Source organism: Komagataella phaffii, chromosome 1, assembly GCF_000027005.1.
Source record: "Komagataella phaffii GS115 chromosome 1, complete sequence".
NCBI lineage: Eukaryota > Fungi > Ascomycota > Pichiomycetes > Pichiales > Pichiaceae > Komagataella > Komagataella phaffii.
Window position 1 is genome coordinate 2080196 of NC_012963.1, and position 16588 is coordinate 2096783.

A 16588-nucleotide genomic window follows, 5' to 3' on the forward strand; every position below is an offset into this window, starting at 1 on the left:
ATCATTTGATACTGATTTCGTAGATCATCACTGTTTCTGTGCTAGTTCCCTGCCAACCTCTATTACCGCTGGCACTGATCATGAATCTGAATGTCGGGTCAATATACATGTCACTGATAACACCACCGTGGTGACCTGCAATGATTAAGAATGGAGTTTTCGATCTTGATTTCTTAGAAGCTTGAGCTTCCTCTTGATGCAATCGTATATCGTATAATCTAATGTTATCATGAGAGCCACATAAAACATGTCGGCCGTTAAAAAGAGTGCGGACACAACTAACTGGTCCTGATACTGATGGGAATCTGAGTGTTCTAATAGGGTTTGTCACAGGATTTGTGTTAGAGCTTCGTTTAGAAGGCATCTTTAGATCAATTTCCTCCACAGTAGCGTTCCTCCTTCCTACAAAAATAGAATCTCCTGATACAGACCATACAGCAGACATAGCCCATGGGGGAGTAGTAGGAGGGACAGAGATTCGAAGTACATTGGAAGCAGATGCACGAGCATCCCAGATGTTGAGTGATCCGTCCATTGAACTAGTCATAAAAACGTGGTCGGATTTGACAATTTGGTAATCCCTGTCTTTTAAATCGTTCTGAAAATCAGTCTTCACGTTTTCATCGTCACTGTCCCCGAACAGAGAGTCGACATCATCATTATCTTCTATGGGTGTGTCCACATTAATTTCACACCCGGTGATCGGTCTGTAATGTAAAGTTGAAATTTGGCTAGTGGTTGGCGAGTACTCTGTGACACAAGATCCAGTATTTAAATCCCATTGAAGTACTTTATTATCCCAAGAACCACTTAAAAAACCAGTTTCTGAACTATTTAGAGTCAAGCAACTAACGGTTGTCGTATGCCTTTCTTTATGATTGTGTTTTGTTCCATGTGGAAAATAATGTACAATTGATCCTTCTTGATATTTGGCAGATTGTAGAGAGATTCCACCGGATTCAAGACCGCTCAGAAGCCACAAACCGTCTTTTTGTACTGCCAATGAGTAAACGGGATTTATTTTTGGTTCATAACTACCTAAGTTGTCTTCCTTTCTTTTAACCTCTGTATTGGGTAGTAAATCCAGTTCGTCTTGTAATACAGGTTGTTCATTTTCCCAGTAAGAATTCAAAACTCCTGCATGTGTCACTGAATCCACCAAACTATGCTTCTGTGCTACAGTCAACGGCAATTTTCCCTCAATGGAAGCTAAAAAATCAAATTTTCGAACGAATCCATCATCACCTCCAGTGAATAGCCAACGAGGTCCGCTTGTGAGAGCTATCGAGTGGATTGCACATGAATAAGGAATTGCGGCATATGGCGCTATATCAAAATTCACAGCTTCGAATGCACTTTTACGAAGAGACCTTCTTATCGAAGCCAACGAATCGGCTGATGGGGTAGGACCATTATTCTTGAACGCTTCATTGGAGGGCTCTTGAGAAGGCTCTTTTGATACCTTCACAGAGGAGTCAACATCCATTGGAGAAGACTCTTTGGGAGCCTCTTGTGATGAAGTGTCATTGTCTGTAGTCCCCTGGGAGAGTGTCATATGGCACGCGGACTAGTTGAAAATATGCTTCTACAGACGAATAGCTTGGATGCTCGAAGGAGATTTGATACTGGAGCAAAGTGGGAAATCGCTGGAAGGAAAGGCCTTTGGCCGAAGCTTTTCTCGAAGTGGCCGATTCTCCTCCTGGGTTTATTCCTGTCACCCTTTTTCACTCTGCCCACAACCAAAATCAGGTATCATGTCAAATCCCCAATCACCGTTCTCATTGGATATCAAGAACCTCAGCTATGCATTCCCTAATAAGAAAGTTGGTCTCAGCCATATTAACCTTCAGATACCTCACCAGTCCAAAGTACTGTTGGTGGGACCCAATGGTGCTGGAAAGAGCACTCTTTTAAAGGTGTTATCAGGTCAGAAATTGGTAAAGGAGGGTTCCGTTCTGGTCAATGGGCATGATCCATTTGAACTTGGCGCAACCAGTATTCCTGGAGTCGTTACGTACTTAGGTACAGAATGGGCTAATAATGAAATAGTCAAGAGAGACGTTCCAGTTACTGTCCTAGTTGCTAGCGTTGGTGGAGATGACTATGCGGAGAGAAGGGACCATCTGGTCGACATTTTAGATATTGATGTGAAATGGCGTATGAATCAATGCAGTGATGGAGAACGTCGCCGGGTTCAGCTGTGCATGGGGTTACTCAAACCTTGGGACCTGCTGCTGTTGGACGAAGTAACCATTGATTTGGATGTGCTGGTGCGAAGTCGTTTATTGGAGTTCTTGACTCAGGAGACAGAAACAAGAAAGGCTACGGTTGTTTATGCCACTCACATATTTGACGGATTGGCCAATTGGCCCACTAGGGTGGTGCATTTGCGAGGAGGTCAATTGGTGGACCACTTTGAAATGTCACAAATCCAGTTCACCGAGCCTACAGAGTCATTCAAAACGGATCCAACGGTTGCAGGCAATCAAGTACGAATTCCAAGAACAAACAGCCTACACCCATTGGCATTACATTGGCTAACTAAGGATCTCAAGGATCGTGGGGAACGTTCCGAAGATAAGACAAGACCGAGGTGGAATGACCAGTCCCAGCATGACGAAAACGTATACTACCGTGACTCCGAAAGTATAACATCTTACTTCAAGACGACAAGAACCGTACGGTAATTCTTGTGGTGTGATTACTTTTTGCTACCATACTGCCTCGAGGTGCACGATGTCGTACCACTTATTAGTGAGGGGCGCGATCATTCGATCTTATTGGGAGGAACCATTCACCTGGTTGCTCGTTCCAGCTTTTGTTCCGCCTCCGTCCAAACTGGGGGCAGGATTGACACAGGGTTTTATATAAGAAAAAAAAACAATACCCCTTTGCTCGTATAACTCGCGATATAAACGAGATATACGAGCGTTTTCTCTCCTTATAAGCAGACCACTTCTTCACAAGCTGAGGAGTTTGCAAGCATCAGGAGAGTTCACGTATACAAATGGACATTGCTTTGGAGATTCTAGACACTTTTGTCTTTGACAAAGTCTATGCAAAACTACTGCCCATTTCTCTGGTGCAACATTTGCCAGATGGCTATTTGAAGACTTTGGGACATTTGACTGGTGCCAACAACACCATGGAATCACTGTTCGGAATAGCTCCAAACGTTGACCAAGCGTCTAAGAACCACTGGCTGAGAACAGTGAATGACTCTATTGCCTTAGCCCGTCCCGGTGAGCGTCTGGTCTACGGTGTCAACGCTCCTTTACACTTTTTTGACGAAACAGCGTATACATACGCATCGATCTTGGGACGCTCCAATATCATTCGACAATTCACAACTTTGATGATTCTGATGATTCTTTTTGGCTGGGGTTTGTATTTATCTGTGGCTTCATTTTCATACTACTTTGTTTTTGATAAAGCCATTTTCAATCACCCAAGATACCTCAAAAACCAGATGTCTCTGGAGATCCATCAAGCGTTGACTGCTATACCTACGATGGTTTTGCTTACAGTTCCATGGTTTTTGATTGAGTTGCGTGGATACTCTAAATTATACTTTGATGTAAATGAGTCTACTGGAGGATGGAAGGCTATTATTTGGCAAATTCCTTGCTTCATTATGTTTACCGATTGTTGTATCTACTTTATTCATCGTTGGTTGCACTGGCCATCCGTGTATAAGCGTTTGCACAAGCCTCACCACAAGTGGATTGTTTGTACACCTTTTGCTAGTCATGCCTTCCATCCAGTTGATGGTTATGCACAATCACTACCTTACCATTTGTATGGAATGTTGTTTCCACTACACAAGGTGAGCTATCTGATCTTATTTGGGCTTGTGAACTTTTGGACTGTTATGATCCATGATGGAGAATACCTGTCCAGAGACCCTATAGTCAATGGAGCTGCTTGTCATACAGTGCATCACCTATACTTCAACTACAATTACGGCCAGTTCACAACACTTTGGGACCGTCTTGGTGGATCATACAGAATGCCAGACAAGGAACTCTTTGATAAGAACAAGAAGAAAGATGTAAAGACATGGCGTTCACAAGTCAAGCAGGCCGATTCGATAAGAGAAGACTTAGAGGGAAAAGAAGATTTCCGTGAGTATGGAACTGAGGAAAAACTTAAAAGCACATAGTTGTGGTTCTATCAACAGTGAAGTCGAAGGGAAAAACAAAACAAAAACAAAAAAATAAAGAAAAGAGAACATTTTAGTTATAAAGACATAAAGAACATTAGTCTATGCGGTAAATATGAAGGCAAGGATATTTTAGGGTTAGAATTGTAGTGGAACGTGACGTAGTCTCGTATTTTAATGATTGATCATTATTCATTATATCTTGAAGGTCAGCCGATCTAAAGTACTGTTTCGTTAATTGATCTGTGGATTCTGTAGTTGTTCTGGAGTATATGGAACCAAGTTGTCCAGGTCCCAGCCTGTCTCGGAGGCCCATTTCTTTCTTTTCCATTCAGGAATCAAATTATTGACTAGATCAGGACGGACGCTTAGTTCTCGCAATGAAAAGTTGAGGAGAGACGATACGGGACGAGGTCCAGAATCAAAATGACGGTAGTCCGGTAAGGATACAGCCTCTGACGCCCTCATGTCATCAAAGTAGGGAAGAATCATAGCTTCGACTGCGCTGAGTCTTTCCAATGGTGAATAACTAAGAACTAACTCTAATAATTGAATGCAATCCATGCCGCAATTGTTGAAAACTTTAGTTAACTCGATTGGTTTGATCAATGGGAATTTGTGGTCCATATAGTTGGGATTCATAGCACGGATCTGTTCCTTGTTGGGCGTACCAAGGACCTTGATTATCTCCACAAGCTGATCTATTCCACTTTCTCCAGGGAAAAGAGGCTCTCCTAGTATCAACTCCGCTATGACACAACCTGCTGACCATATATCTATCTTAGTCGTATAGTTGGTGGCACCAAAGATGAGCTCGGGCGCTCTGTAGAATCTGGAGCAAATGTAAGAGACATTTGGCTCTGCCGGATTAAGAATCTTTGCAGAGCCAAAATCACATAATTTTAGTATCCCATGGTACGGGTCAATCAGCAAATTCTGTGGCTTTATATCACGATGGCATATTCCCAATGAATGAATGTAGTTAAGTGACCTCAGAAGTTGATAAGAGTATAGTTTGATTTCCAGCTCTGGCATCACCCGTTTCGACTGTAGGTAGTAACTGGAAGATTTATAAAGAGTTTCTGGAATGTACTCTAAAATCAAATTGAGGTATTCATCTTTCTCCTCCGTGTCATAGAAGTAGTATTTCATGGAGACAACGTTTTGATGACGCAATAATTTCATAATTTGCAACTCTCTATTCTTGAATCGTTTATCCTGAAGTACCTTCTTGATGGCAACCTGTTCTTTGGAGGGTAAAAGTAACGTCTGGTAAACATTACCGAATGAACCATGACCGACTTTAACTGTATCGGTGTATTGAATTTCGATTGGAGCGTCTGAATCTCTGTTGAGTACAACTTTGGTGATAGTGCCTTTATGGGTGTTAGTGTCACCGGGTCCTAGACCGTTCTGGAGCATATCTCTAGTGAAAAGGAATGTATTAGTGGGGTGCGTCCGCCTAGTTGGGTGTTAGAAATGGATGAGAGGGAAATGAATGATCAGCCAAAACAACTGGGTACTTTGGTGTTTGGATCTTTCTCCGTCATCATTTTTCCTGCCCTACATTGGGTGGCGCACTAAACGTGGAGGGATGATTTGAATGCGTATGGGGACGATTGGCAGGGGAGGAAGGGCACATAAATATGGTAAGAAAAGAAAGTACCAGAGGACATGTAGAAATTATAGGGACAGCTGGACATACTCCTCACTCTGTATCACGCCTAGTGCTTTTGGTAGGTCTGCTCACCCCAAATTGCATTCCGATTTCTATTGAGAACACAGCAACCAAGAAAAAAAAACGATCTTTACATACCTTTGGCCACCTTCTCCATCCTTAAGCGTTCTTTCCTTTCAATCCTCAACGAATCCCTATTGAGTTTCATTCTGGACTGAGAAGAGAGTAAGTCAAAACAGGATATAGACGGAAAAAGAAGAAAATGGGGAAGGAAAGAACTTGAAACATGGCAAGTTAACCCGTGAATCTCCCCTCATTGACTTAGTTTACGTAAGACCGGAAAATAGAGACTGATCTCATGGGGGTGTAATAGAAGCAAGATGACGTCGGAAACAATAAATCGTCACCCCTCGGCTGAGTGTTCTTTCTTTTTTTTCCTGTTTTTCAATTGTGTCTTGAAAAAGCAAACTAGGCCCACAAGAAGAGCAAAGCTTTGGCCAAAAAAGCAAGCAATCGAGCAGATAAGGGTTTCCTCGCAGATGCAACATGCTTCCCGGTGTGAAGAATTTGCGGCCTGAAACAAATTGCCTTTTTTGTTTCTGCTGAACATTTTCACGAGTCGTCCTGATTCCTCTCCTGGAGGTTCGATGGTACAATAGCAGATCTCTCTTAATAATTGGGTGGTGTGCTCTCACTGCTATTCTTCTCTGCCTCGTCATGTCAAAATCGCAGTGAACTTGCGCTCACTTACAATGCCCCTTTTCCTAATTTAGAACCAGAATGTATGTGCATTAGGCACCGCGAATTGCTCCTGTATTTAGTTGCCCTGTTTGATCACTATAAATAACACCGGAATTCCTACTATTTTTGAAATATTCCACCCTTAACTAAAAGAAAACCGATTCAAAAATGGCCCTCACTTGCACAGATCCCATCAAAGCTATTTTTGCTATTATTCTACCCCCGTTGGGTGTCTTTTTGGAAGTAGGATGTAACTGCACCTTACTGTTGAACGTTGTGCTCACGTGTCTGGGATATATTCCAGGTATCATCCACGCCCTTTACGTAATCGTGAAGTACTGAGACTAGTGGAGCCCACACGCTTACCCGGCTATTCGTGCCCAACGGAAGAAAAGTTATCTGACCTCAACGCTGCCGCCCGCGCACTCCCACACCCCTCCCGTGCACTGGCCCTTGGCCCTTGGCCCAGACCCTTTTATAATTGATAATTAAGCTACTCTTAACGACGTCTAATGGAATATTTCTATTTTATCTACTTCTTGTTGCACATCCCAATCACTGTAGTGATTGATGCCACCGTGGTTATCCCCCCATGGTTCCAGTGGCAAGAAAAGCTGGTAGAATTCCATCAACAGGCCAACGGTGATTTCCTGCTAGATTCGAAGCCGCTTTGGTTCAGATCTTTTGTTTACCTGGAATTGATCCTGCAATTACCAGCGTTCGTGGTCCTTGTGGTCGATTATTGGCGTAACTCCAGATTCTCTCCGAGGTGGTACCCATTGATTACAATTTACGGATTCAACGCGGCGCTGACGACATACACATGTCTCGTATACATCACCCAACGCGAGGTGGGGTCGGGACTAGTCCGATTCAATTGGCCCCTTTTCTTGGTCTACCTACCAACATTTATCATTCCTGCCGTCATGTCCGTACAGTACTACCTAAAGTGTGTGTCTCTACTGAGTAAAGTCAAATAGAAGAAAAGAGAAAAATGTAAATTAGTTGTACTTGTCTTCTAAATCGCCAACGTAAGCAATGTACTCCTGTTCAGCTTCCTCCTGGGAAGTGCCCTTCAGCTTGTCCCAAGCTTCCCATTTAGCCTTTCCTTTGAAGTCAAAGACTCCTGGCTTTTCAGTGGTGTTGTCACCAACTGTGGCTTGTTTGAACAGTCCGTACAACTTGAGGAGCTCATCGTTGTTGGGCTTGGTCTTGAGGTTCTTCACAGCTTCGGCCTGAGTTTGTTAGTGTTCGCATTTCACCATACACCGGAAGACTATACCTACTTTATCGTTAAATTCTTGGGATACCATGGTTGATCTTGTTTGATTTGGTTTATGTTCTGGGCAGGGACAGACACACGAGTATTTATACCTCCCTCCAACTTTGAGTTCCCTCGCATCTCCAGTTTCACATGATATTCTTGCCTCCAAACATCATATCTTTGCAAAGTTCTTTCGCGCACCAGGGCCAATAGCGATCTCATAATTGGCATCATCATTAAAAACTAACGAGCCCTACATACACCCCGCCATGAGAGCCTTCACCTATTTGAGACAAGCCCAGGAGATTCTGATCAAGGCCAATAAGGGAAACCCCACTGGTTTGACGGGTCTGTTTCAGCATCCAAGTCCTCGTCCAACGCTGATAACTCTTTACAAGGCCACATTAAAGAACTTGGAAGAGAAGATTCCAAAGGAATCAGTGTACAGAACTGCTGTTGAAGCCTTCACCAAAGAAAGATTGAGCATCGTGGAAAACAACGAGATAATTGAAGACATCGAAAAAAAAATTGGCTCAGGTTTAGTTGAGGAGTTGATTGTCCAAGCTAATGAAGAGTATGATTTGATTGACAAGATGGCTGAATGGAAAGCGTGGGAAGAGTTGGAAGAAAAACCACTAGATGACCAGTGGACTTATTTTGGCAAGAAACTATAGGTGGTTTAAGTCAATATAAGAGACCAAATACATAGATTTGTACTTATTAAATTATTTATTTATTCACTGTTGCAGCTGAACATTTCTAGGTGTCCGCAGACCACAAGAAACTCTCCTCCTGCCCTTCAAAGTTAAAGAAATCCGTAAAAAGGTCAAAAGACGGTTCCTTACTTGAAGGCGAAGCAGTTTGTTTTGTCACGGGTTTCCTGTCGTCTCCAGTTTTGAAAACCGGTTGGTAGTCTGGATCAAATCCATTGTTGTCCGCCCAGACGGCAATGTCGTCAAAATGAGCTTCCAGCGACTTGGAGAACTGGATGAGCGCAGAAATGTTGTCCGTTTGATCGTAGATATGGCTTCTTTCTATAGGATCGTTCTGAACTATCGAGACAAATTTGGTCATGCCCCAAAACCGAAAAGATGTATATGAGACACGGCTCAAGTCAGCACTCAAAGTTACTAGACACTGAAAATTCTTGTCCACTTTTTCATATAATGCATTTGCAGACGACCTGTACTGGGCATCGTTTACCAAATCCAAATAGAAAAGAAGGTTCAGTGACACATGCCGATAGAAATACAATGACGCTATAACTGCCCTTTCAACTGAAGTAATTACAAGGAAAAAACAGTCTGGAGGATTGTCTGTTAACGACTTTAAAAAATCGACCACCAGTTGGTACATCTTTTGAACCAGCTCGAACAGCTTCTTTGTATAAATCAGGTAATTCTCTGGATCATTGGCATTTTGAGCATGGTATAAAAGATGATGCAACAGCACGAAGAGCAGAGTCGCCGCTTCCAACTGTAAAATGGTATTATCAACCTTGGCTAGAGGCTGGCTTCTATGAGAAGTTCTAGAATTAAATTTGTGCACACTAGCCTCCCATTTTTCACACCAATCTACAATATCGGATACCAATGGATCCTTTTTGATATTCACAGAAAGATCGATCAGGTCTCTGATCATTGGATTGAATTTCTGACGATCCCATATGTGATCAATGGTGCATCTCTCTACGTTTATGTCTGAGTTGTTGGATAACGTAGAATCAAAATTGGGTAACAGAGAATCATAATCTTTTTCGTCAATTCTGATACTAACACCTTGAGTGAATGCCCTGCGATGCTCAATATTCAAGATGGATGCCCAGATCTTTTTCCATAACTGGAGCACTCTCAGATGAGACTCATTGTCGGTGTGGATGAACAAAGCATTCGAATTTACATTCAGTCCAACATCAAAAGCACTTTGAACAATAACAGCCATCAGGATATTTGATTCGGAATCAGCGATACCTTCAGTTTCTGCTGGACACCATGTGTAGTAGGATTTCAACAATAGGAGAGCTTGAATGGTTTCTAATTCTGGTTTCCTCAAATAGTTGCAGTAGTCCAAAATACTCCTGGAATGTGTAATATAACTCAACCCAATAGGGAAGTTCAAAATCTGTGTTTCTTTTTCGGTAAGTGTGGCTGTTGTCTTTGATTTAACTTCCACCGTAAGGTAGGCCAATCTTAGAACCAATAACACCAAGGCTACATTAACCAATTCCTTTTGTTTTTGTAATGCAGACTAACTTTTAACGAACTAGTTTCCGTTCCCTCACTCTCAACGGGCCTAACGATGTGAGCAACGGTTTCTTTCAGGATGATCTCATCAAATATAGGGAGAAAAGGATATATGGACGTGAAAAACCTATCCACCAGCATATCCACTATATCCATCGGAGGTAGAGTGCTGCTGATCCTCTCAATAACTGGCCTTACCGATGCTATGTCTCCAGATAAGCAAATTGGGTGAGGAACCTGTTTTACAAAATACCTGGGAGATCCATTGTCGAAAATCCGTAATAGTTTGGAATTTAGTTGTTGGCGTTCGTCGTAAAACTTAGATTGTTCAGTCTTGCCTACTTTTGTAGCCCTGTTGGCCACTATCGACATTAGTCTGTCTTTTTTCATCAAACTCAACCATGAGAAAACGCCAACATTTCGAAACTTGCGTTTCATCTTCCAAGTAGCAAATGGGTCGACTACCTTGTTAAAAAAACAGATCGTAGCTCCTCTTCTAACGGCAGTATTTTTTTGCAATTTTCGCAGGCTTTCTTTCAATAAACTGATCTCTTCACACAACGCTTCCTCTCTCGAACTTCCGGTATTAATGTAGTCTCTTTTCCCATAGAACTCGGTAATCGTGGGGACATAATACTCTTGCGACATAACCAAAGAATTAGGAGTGCTTGGTATGACAGGGTTCAGTGAATTTTCCGACTTTGGAACCGTTTCATTCCCTGAGATCCACACAGTTGGTTCGTACAAACATTTTGGGGAACAGTTACTTTTGATGCAGTTAGAGCATGCAGGTTTCCGACGGTCGCACTTGATCTTGCGCTTACGGCACATAAGGCAAGAAAAGGGGGTTCTGCGCCGTTTCTTGGTCCTTTCCATGGCTAACTTGGGCGCAAGGGAGGGTGTGTTGATGAAAGTGATAAGGTTCCTGAGTTTTCCAAACAAAAAAAGGAAAGACAAAAACGGGTTAACAAACTTGCAGGAGCCGCGGTGCCGCGCCTCTAACAAAAGAATCAGAATTGAATGCTTGGCTAAGCAATTTGGACGCCAATCGAATTTTAATTTAAGAACGCCTTGCATATAGAAAAAACAGCTATTATTTACCTGGTTAGACTAGGTTCCATGTCACATTAGTAACACTGACTTCAGTTCCGGCATTATCATCGTAGTCGTACCATTCGCCATCTTCTAGTTCGACGGAAAACTTGGTCCCCGATTCACCAAGGCCGACGAATTCCCCTACTGGGATGAACTCCACGAGCTGAAGCCCTCTGCTATCGATGTCTAAGATATCGACAAACTTGGATTCGTCTTCTGAGGTGAGGTTGTTTTTGGTACGTTGTATCGTAGTAGAAGATTCTCTTTTGCAGATCTTGCATTTGAAAACGAAACTTGCCTCACCTCTGCTTCCAGAAATTTCATGTTTTTCTATTGTGTTGATTGAGACTTCTTTTTCATGGATCTCTCTACAAGAGGTGCATTGAATCTTGAAGACGTATTCAAAGGGGGACTCCGGGGTATCTAGAGGAAAAAATTCAGATATCCCATTAAGTTCTGCCTGTACTTGTAACTTCATAGGGTGGTGAAATAGTCTGACAGTTTGCAGGCTCGAATTTTGAACTTGAGAATATTAGTATGAATGAAGTCCGGAAAGCTGCGTGTTGGGTGGTACAAGAGCTAATTCGGGCTTCCGATAGCTGACCAAGGTTAAACAGCCTTGATTTAACACCTTCTCCATCTTCTCCTGGTATTTACCGTTCACTTTGTCTCTCATTTCCGTCTAACCTTCATTAACCGCTCTGCTCCTGGACCTCACTATCTTCGTAGGAGGGCCTATCCTGCCTTTGAAAAATACTTCCCGAACTCTCATCTCTGATATGAAACCCAAACCGGTCACATTGCCGAAAAGGAAACAGTTTCCTATCACCACAGAGTTCAAAACACGTCTACAGTTACTATCAAATGGACAGCAGCAAAATACCGTAAAGAACTTTGATATCAATGCCCTATTCCCCTCCACATGGAGCCCTGTACCTATCGATTTACCTAAAACTGCCCCACAGTTGATAGAAACAATAGGAACCCCGATCTACAAGTGCAGAACAGACTACAGGATACTGATCAACAACCTCCTATCTGTATATTCAGAAAGCAGTCCAAAGTTATCCAGGTATCATGATTTTCTTTACGAAAAAGTATCATACGACACTGAATTGCCTTCCAGTACCCCTATAGAAACACACAAATTAGCCCTGGATCCTTTATTTGAAGAGCGCAACTTTGAAGGAATCATATCATATCTTCACAACATCAAAAGCGAACCGAATTCTGATTTGTACATCTATTTGATGGACAGATTTTTTCAAATTTCAAGGTACAAATACTATAGGGCCACTATTCAAAGCATCTTCTACAACCACCGTCAAATAGATTCACTTCTTTACGCTCAAAATTTTGCTATCCGGCCCAATGATGATCTCATAAGCAAGTACCTACTATTTTGCATCAATAACAAATATAAACGAACGTACTTGCACACCCTACAACTACTAAACTATCTGAAACCACTGAAGAATAACTACCAGAAATACAACAGCCACCCTTGGTTCATGCCCTCCGAAGTTGACCCTCCTTCTAAATTACATCCTTATCCCATGTCTGAATATCAATTAAATCTAGTCACAAAAATCATCTTCCATCAACGGTCCAAGTCAATTAATATGAGCTATCTTCTGAATAATGCTCCCTTTCAAGAAGAAACGATGACGCTGATGGATCCAAAGGCCCTTTTTTGTGACAGAGACCTGTATCGGGTGGCACTAAGGGGTTGCATCAGGTTCAGACAATTTGACATTTTCAAATTACTCCTTCAAAACCTCATCTTCAACAGTGTGATCTACACAGATTCTGAGACTCAGATATCTGAATTGAAAATCTGTGTCAGCGATCAAGAGATTCCAGATACAATGAAGGCAGTTTATAATGCCAAAACTGTCCAAGATATCAACCTAATTTTTGACAAGACTGTCTTGAAGATGATTCTGGATTTTGCTCTCCTGACCAAAGATGAGAAGGTGTTTGAGTGGTGCTGGACCGTCTTTAAAGATTCCTATTTGAGCAACATGAACATATTCAAGGAGTCACTGAAAGCAGAGGTTTTTGATAACTACGTCATTCAAAGGATATATGAAATATCCAAGGTCTTTTCAATGGATAACACAGTTTACCACGATCTTAACCTTTACTTTGACATGCAATATATAACCAATCTTTCTACATAGCCTTTCCCAATAAGTGGAAAAAAAAATAACATGTACATTCATCATAAAAGACACTAAAAGTTTGTCGTCACGCGAACACCGGCTCTTGAAAGCCAATGACTCAGGGGATTGACAGAAGTTTTAATCATTTGAATGTGAAGAAGAAAAACCGTGGTCGAGAGAAAGTTTTTATAGCGATAGACGAATACGCGAAATTTTTCAACAGTCTAGTAAGGAAGGGCAGGGAGAAAAAAAGAATTTAGCATCCCCACTGACCAACTGTTCCCATACCCCCATTCACCGATGAAATTTCTTACCACTAACTTCGTTCGTTGTGCGATAAAATCTTGCGATGGTGCTGTAAACTCTTTTCCACTGAAGTATTCGGAAATCGAGCTTGTTCAAGAGGAACAAGACTTTCAACCAGAGTTCATTCTGGGTATTCTTCCCAGGTTGGATTGGCCAGCTATACTAAAGGTTGCCGCAGATCTAGGGAACACCTCGCTTCCCTCTCAGCTACCAGAAATAGACATCAACGATCCTTCCAATGAGATCCTTTTGAAAGATCTCCACACCCTTCTGATCGAAACCCAACTGGTGCAAGGTAAAATGATCTGCGAAAACTGCAACCACGTTTACCACATCAAAGATTCCATTCCAAATTTCCTGCTGCCGCCACATTTGGCTAATTGATGGTCAGAATCTGTCCGCCCCCTTGTCTCCCCACATTAATTTAGTTGTACCATAGTAACATACTTTCCTAAGAATCATTCTGACTTACATAAGTCGATATATTACGTAATATTTTCTTGGGTGAACCGGCTTGCATTTTTCCTACAGGTCGGTGCATTTCGTCAACTTCTGTGGCCGTTCTCTCACTTGGCCCAACTTCTCGAACTCTATCTATCCTCGTTCTCCAGTGATTTGTCGATTTTCCCCCAGGCACACATTTTCTACCCACACATTTAGCATGGTCAAGAGTACGGAAGAGATGGACCAGGAATCGACTTCAAATTCCAAGGGTATCTCCCTCTCTCTACCCAAATCGAGGCAAGAATCCCGGTCTAGGTCTAACTCCCGGAAATTGTCAGTGACTAGGCTGTTCTCCTTTGGAAACGATACTAATGGTGGATCTGATCATCAAATGAGTCCGGTTCCAAACTTTGATGTTGTTGAACCCTCCGACACTGATGAAGACCATTCCAGCACACGATTATCCAAGCTGAAAGGAATGTTCAAGTTTGCTTCTTCTGTGAGTTCATCGCAAATCAACTTAGCTATCACTCCTGAGTTAGAACAGCCCAATCCATTCAATAGCACCTCACTTACAACCAAACCCGATTCAGATATCTGCACCATTCAAGAACAGCCCAACGACGAACATTCAGTGATAGCCAAACCTACCTCTTCTCCAATACAATCAGCATCTTCCTCTTTTGTCAAACGGATCAAGACGAGACTGAGGTCACCATCAATGCCCAATCCCAATTCACATTCCCAGTTGAATCCAAATTTCCAAAGTAAAAAAGCTGAAACAGATAATGTAGTTTCTTCCAATCCATACTTTCAACATCAGGGACTACCACCTCACTCCAACAAGCTGAAACCATTGTACGGTTTGGAAAATGGGGACCTTAGCATTAAGTTGAAGCACCATCAAAGTGCTAACAATTCCACGGTTTCCCTTTCCAAACCAAATAGTTCCACGCCCAGCGGAAGAGATTCGCATCCTTCAATTTCAAGCGCACGCAACAGTACTTCCAACCTATTTGCCATTCAGAAAAGACTCCGAAGAGTTGCATCGGCTCCCCTGGGCCTCAAAGCTATGGCACAAGAGGAGTACCAGCATTCACATTCACAGCAAAATAACTTAGACATAAATTCAACAACGTTTCTCAAACCCAAACTGCCGATTAACGAGCTAGATACTCACATTGGGGAGCTCAAGACGAGACCTAGAAACAGATCAGTAGGGCGAACTTACTCTAGTAACGCTCGCAAAATATGTGATGCTCAGGTTAATGAAAAGTCCTTCGAAAAGATCAAGCTTTTGGGTCGTGGTGATGTGGGTAAAGTGTACTTGGTGAGGGAACATGCTACTCATAAATTGTACGCAATGAAAGTACTAAAGAAGAAGGAAATGATTCGGCGAAACAAAATCAATAGAGCTCTAGCTGAACAAGAGATCCTAGCAACAAGCAATCATCCTTTCATAGTAACCCTTTACCATTCATTTCAATCTGAAGAATACTTATACCTATGTACCGAGTATTGTATGGGTGGAGAATTTTTCAGAGCGTTGAAAACAAGAAAGATGAAATGCATATCTGAAGATGATGCTCGCTTCTATGCTGCGGAAGTGACGGCTGCTTTGGAGTATCTACATCTGATGGGTTTCATATATAGGGATTTAAAACCGGAGAACATTCTCTTGCATCAATCGGGTCACATTATGTTGTCAGACTTCGATCTATCCAAGCAGATATCAACAACCAAAGACCCAGTGATTGTTGGAAACAGGAATACGCCAACATTGGATACAAAGGCTTGTGTAGATGGGTTTAGAACCAACTCCTTTGTTGGAACTGAAGAGTATATTGCACCTGAAGTTATTCATGGAAATGGCCATACCAGTGCCGTGGATTGGTGGACTTTAGGCATATTCATCTACGAAATGCTAGTTGGAACTACACCTTTTAAGGGGAACACCAGAAAGAAAACATTTTCCAATATCCTGAAATATGAACCGAGCTTCCCTGACAACCATCCTGTATCACACCAATGCAAATCCATAATCAAGAAATTGTTGATTAAGGATGAAAATTTGAGGCTTGGATCTAAGAGTGGTGCTTCTGAAATCAAAGCTCATCCCTGGTTCAAAGCAACAAGATGGGCGTTACTAAGAAACCAAAAGCCCCCCTTGATTCCTGTTTTTTCCAAGAGTTCTTCTCCTTCAAAAGAAGAGAAGTCTGAATTGCAACAAGATGAAGAGGAAGACGAGGCCGGGAGTGGAGCAGGAGATGAAAAAACTGATCCTAATGCCCCTGATTTATTTGAGCATTTCAACTCCATCACTCTGCACCATGAATATCAGAATGGTGAAGACGGGGCAGTTATGTACGATGTTGACGAATTGGGGGATATCTCATACGCTGCTACTGAATCCTCTGGATCACATACATCTTCAAAATATGGAGGCATGAGCTTCCTGAAACGTTAGTCTAGCGAGTACAATATTATTAT

General features: G+C 42.2%; 13 protein-coding genes across 13 annotated transcripts; 8 read left to right on the top strand and 5 right to left on the bottom strand.

The window, feature by feature from the left end:
- Nucleotide 1: 1 nt before the first annotated feature.
- Nucleotides 2–1555, bottom strand: PAS_chr1-4_0365 (Subunit of the SAGA transcriptional regulatory complex but not present in SAGA-like complex SLIK/SAL; the record flags this gene model as incomplete). The annotated part of the gene is made up of 1 exon (XM_002490444.1): nucleotides 2–1555. One exon carries the CDS (start codon nucleotides 1553–1555, stop codon nucleotides 2–4), a length of 1554 nt encoding a protein of 517 aa, XP_002490489.1.
- Nucleotides 1556–1754: 199 nt separating this feature from the next.
- On the top strand, nucleotides 1755–2687 carry PAS_chr1-4_0366 (uncharacterized protein; the record flags this gene model as incomplete). Its single annotated transcript, XM_002490445.1, has 1 exon — nucleotides 1755–2687. The coding sequence occupies one exon, from the start codon at nucleotides 1755–1757 to the stop codon at nucleotides 2685–2687; it is 933 nt and encodes a 310-aa protein (XP_002490490.1).
- A 320-nt stretch (nucleotides 2688–3007) lies between these two features.
- Nucleotides 3008–4162, top strand: PAS_chr1-4_0367 (C-5 sterol desaturase, catalyzes the introduction of a C-5(6) double bond into episterol; the record flags this gene model as incomplete). Its single annotated transcript, XM_002490446.1, has 1 exon — nucleotides 3008–4162. The coding sequence occupies one exon, from the start codon at nucleotides 3008–3010 to the stop codon at nucleotides 4160–4162; it is 1155 nt and encodes a 384-aa protein (XP_002490491.1).
- A 234-nt stretch (nucleotides 4163–4396) lies between these two features.
- Nucleotides 4397–5584, bottom strand: PAS_chr1-4_0368 (Protein kinase required for signal transduction during entry into meiosis; the record flags this gene model as incomplete). Its single annotated transcript, XM_002490447.1, has 1 exon — nucleotides 4397–5584. The coding sequence occupies one exon, from the start codon at nucleotides 5582–5584 to the stop codon at nucleotides 4397–4399; it is 1188 nt and encodes a 395-aa protein (XP_002490492.1).
- A 1165-nt stretch (nucleotides 5585–6749) lies between these two features.
- Nucleotides 6750–6923, top strand: PAS_chr1-4_0369 (Hypothetical protein; the record flags this gene model as incomplete). The annotated part of the gene is made up of 1 exon (XM_002490448.1): nucleotides 6750–6923. One exon carries the CDS (start codon nucleotides 6750–6752, stop codon nucleotides 6921–6923), a length of 174 nt encoding a protein of 57 aa, XP_002490493.1.
- A 170-nt stretch (nucleotides 6924–7093) lies between these two features.
- On the top strand, nucleotides 7094–7561 carry PAS_chr1-4_0370 (uncharacterized protein; the record flags this gene model as incomplete). Its single annotated transcript, XM_002490449.1, has 1 exon — nucleotides 7094–7561. One exon carries the CDS (start codon nucleotides 7094–7096, stop codon nucleotides 7559–7561), a length of 468 nt encoding a protein of 155 aa, XP_002490494.1.
- A 21-nt stretch (nucleotides 7562–7582) lies between these two features.
- On the bottom strand, nucleotides 7583–7894 carry PAS_chr1-4_0674 (uncharacterized protein; the record flags this gene model as incomplete). The annotated part of the gene is made up of 2 exons (XM_002490450.1): nucleotides 7583–7816; nucleotides 7868–7894. 2 exons carry the CDS (start codon nucleotides 7892–7894, stop codon nucleotides 7583–7585), a joined length of 261 nt encoding a protein of 86 aa, XP_002490495.1.
- Nucleotides 7895–8114: 220 nt separating this feature from the next.
- Nucleotides 8115–8519, top strand: PAS_chr1-4_0371 (Hypothetical protein; the record flags this gene model as incomplete). Its single annotated transcript, XM_002490451.1, has 1 exon — nucleotides 8115–8519. One exon carries the CDS (start codon nucleotides 8115–8117, stop codon nucleotides 8517–8519), a length of 405 nt encoding a protein of 134 aa, XP_002490496.1.
- Nucleotides 8520–8604: 85 nt separating this feature from the next.
- PAS_chr1-4_0652 (uncharacterized protein) lies at nucleotides 8605–10919 on the bottom strand (the record flags this gene model as incomplete). The annotated part of the gene is made up of 2 exons (XM_002490452.1): nucleotides 8605–10033; nucleotides 10216–10919. The coding sequence occupies 2 exons, from the start codon at nucleotides 10917–10919 to the stop codon at nucleotides 8605–8607; spliced, it is 2133 nt and encodes a 710-aa protein (XP_002490497.1).
- A 274-nt stretch (nucleotides 10920–11193) lies between these two features.
- Nucleotides 11194–11661, bottom strand: PAS_chr1-4_0372 (uncharacterized protein; the record flags this gene model as incomplete). Its single annotated transcript, XM_002490453.1, has 1 exon — nucleotides 11194–11661. One exon carries the CDS (start codon nucleotides 11659–11661, stop codon nucleotides 11194–11196), a length of 468 nt encoding a protein of 155 aa, XP_002490498.1.
- A 301-nt stretch (nucleotides 11662–11962) lies between these two features.
- PAS_chr1-4_0373 (Hypothetical protein) lies at nucleotides 11963–13366 on the top strand (the record flags this gene model as incomplete). The annotated part of the gene is made up of 1 exon (XM_002490454.1): nucleotides 11963–13366. One exon carries the CDS (start codon nucleotides 11963–11965, stop codon nucleotides 13364–13366), a length of 1404 nt encoding a protein of 467 aa, XP_002490499.1.
- A 282-nt stretch (nucleotides 13367–13648) lies between these two features.
- On the top strand, nucleotides 13649–14038 carry PAS_chr1-4_0374 (Subunit of an adoMet-dependent tRNA methyltransferase (MTase) complex (Trm11p-Trm112p); the record flags this gene model as incomplete). Its single annotated transcript, XM_002490455.1, has 1 exon — nucleotides 13649–14038. The coding sequence occupies one exon, from the start codon at nucleotides 13649–13651 to the stop codon at nucleotides 14036–14038; it is 390 nt and encodes a 129-aa protein (XP_002490500.1).
- Nucleotides 14039–14315: 277 nt separating this feature from the next.
- On the top strand, nucleotides 14316–16565 carry PAS_chr1-4_0375 (Putative protein kinase that, when overexpressed, interferes with pheromone-induced growth arrest; the record flags this gene model as incomplete). The annotated part of the gene is made up of 1 exon (XM_002490456.1): nucleotides 14316–16565. One exon carries the CDS (start codon nucleotides 14316–14318, stop codon nucleotides 16563–16565), a length of 2250 nt encoding a protein of 749 aa, XP_002490501.1.
- Between the last annotated feature and the right edge of the window lie 23 nt (nucleotides 16566–16588).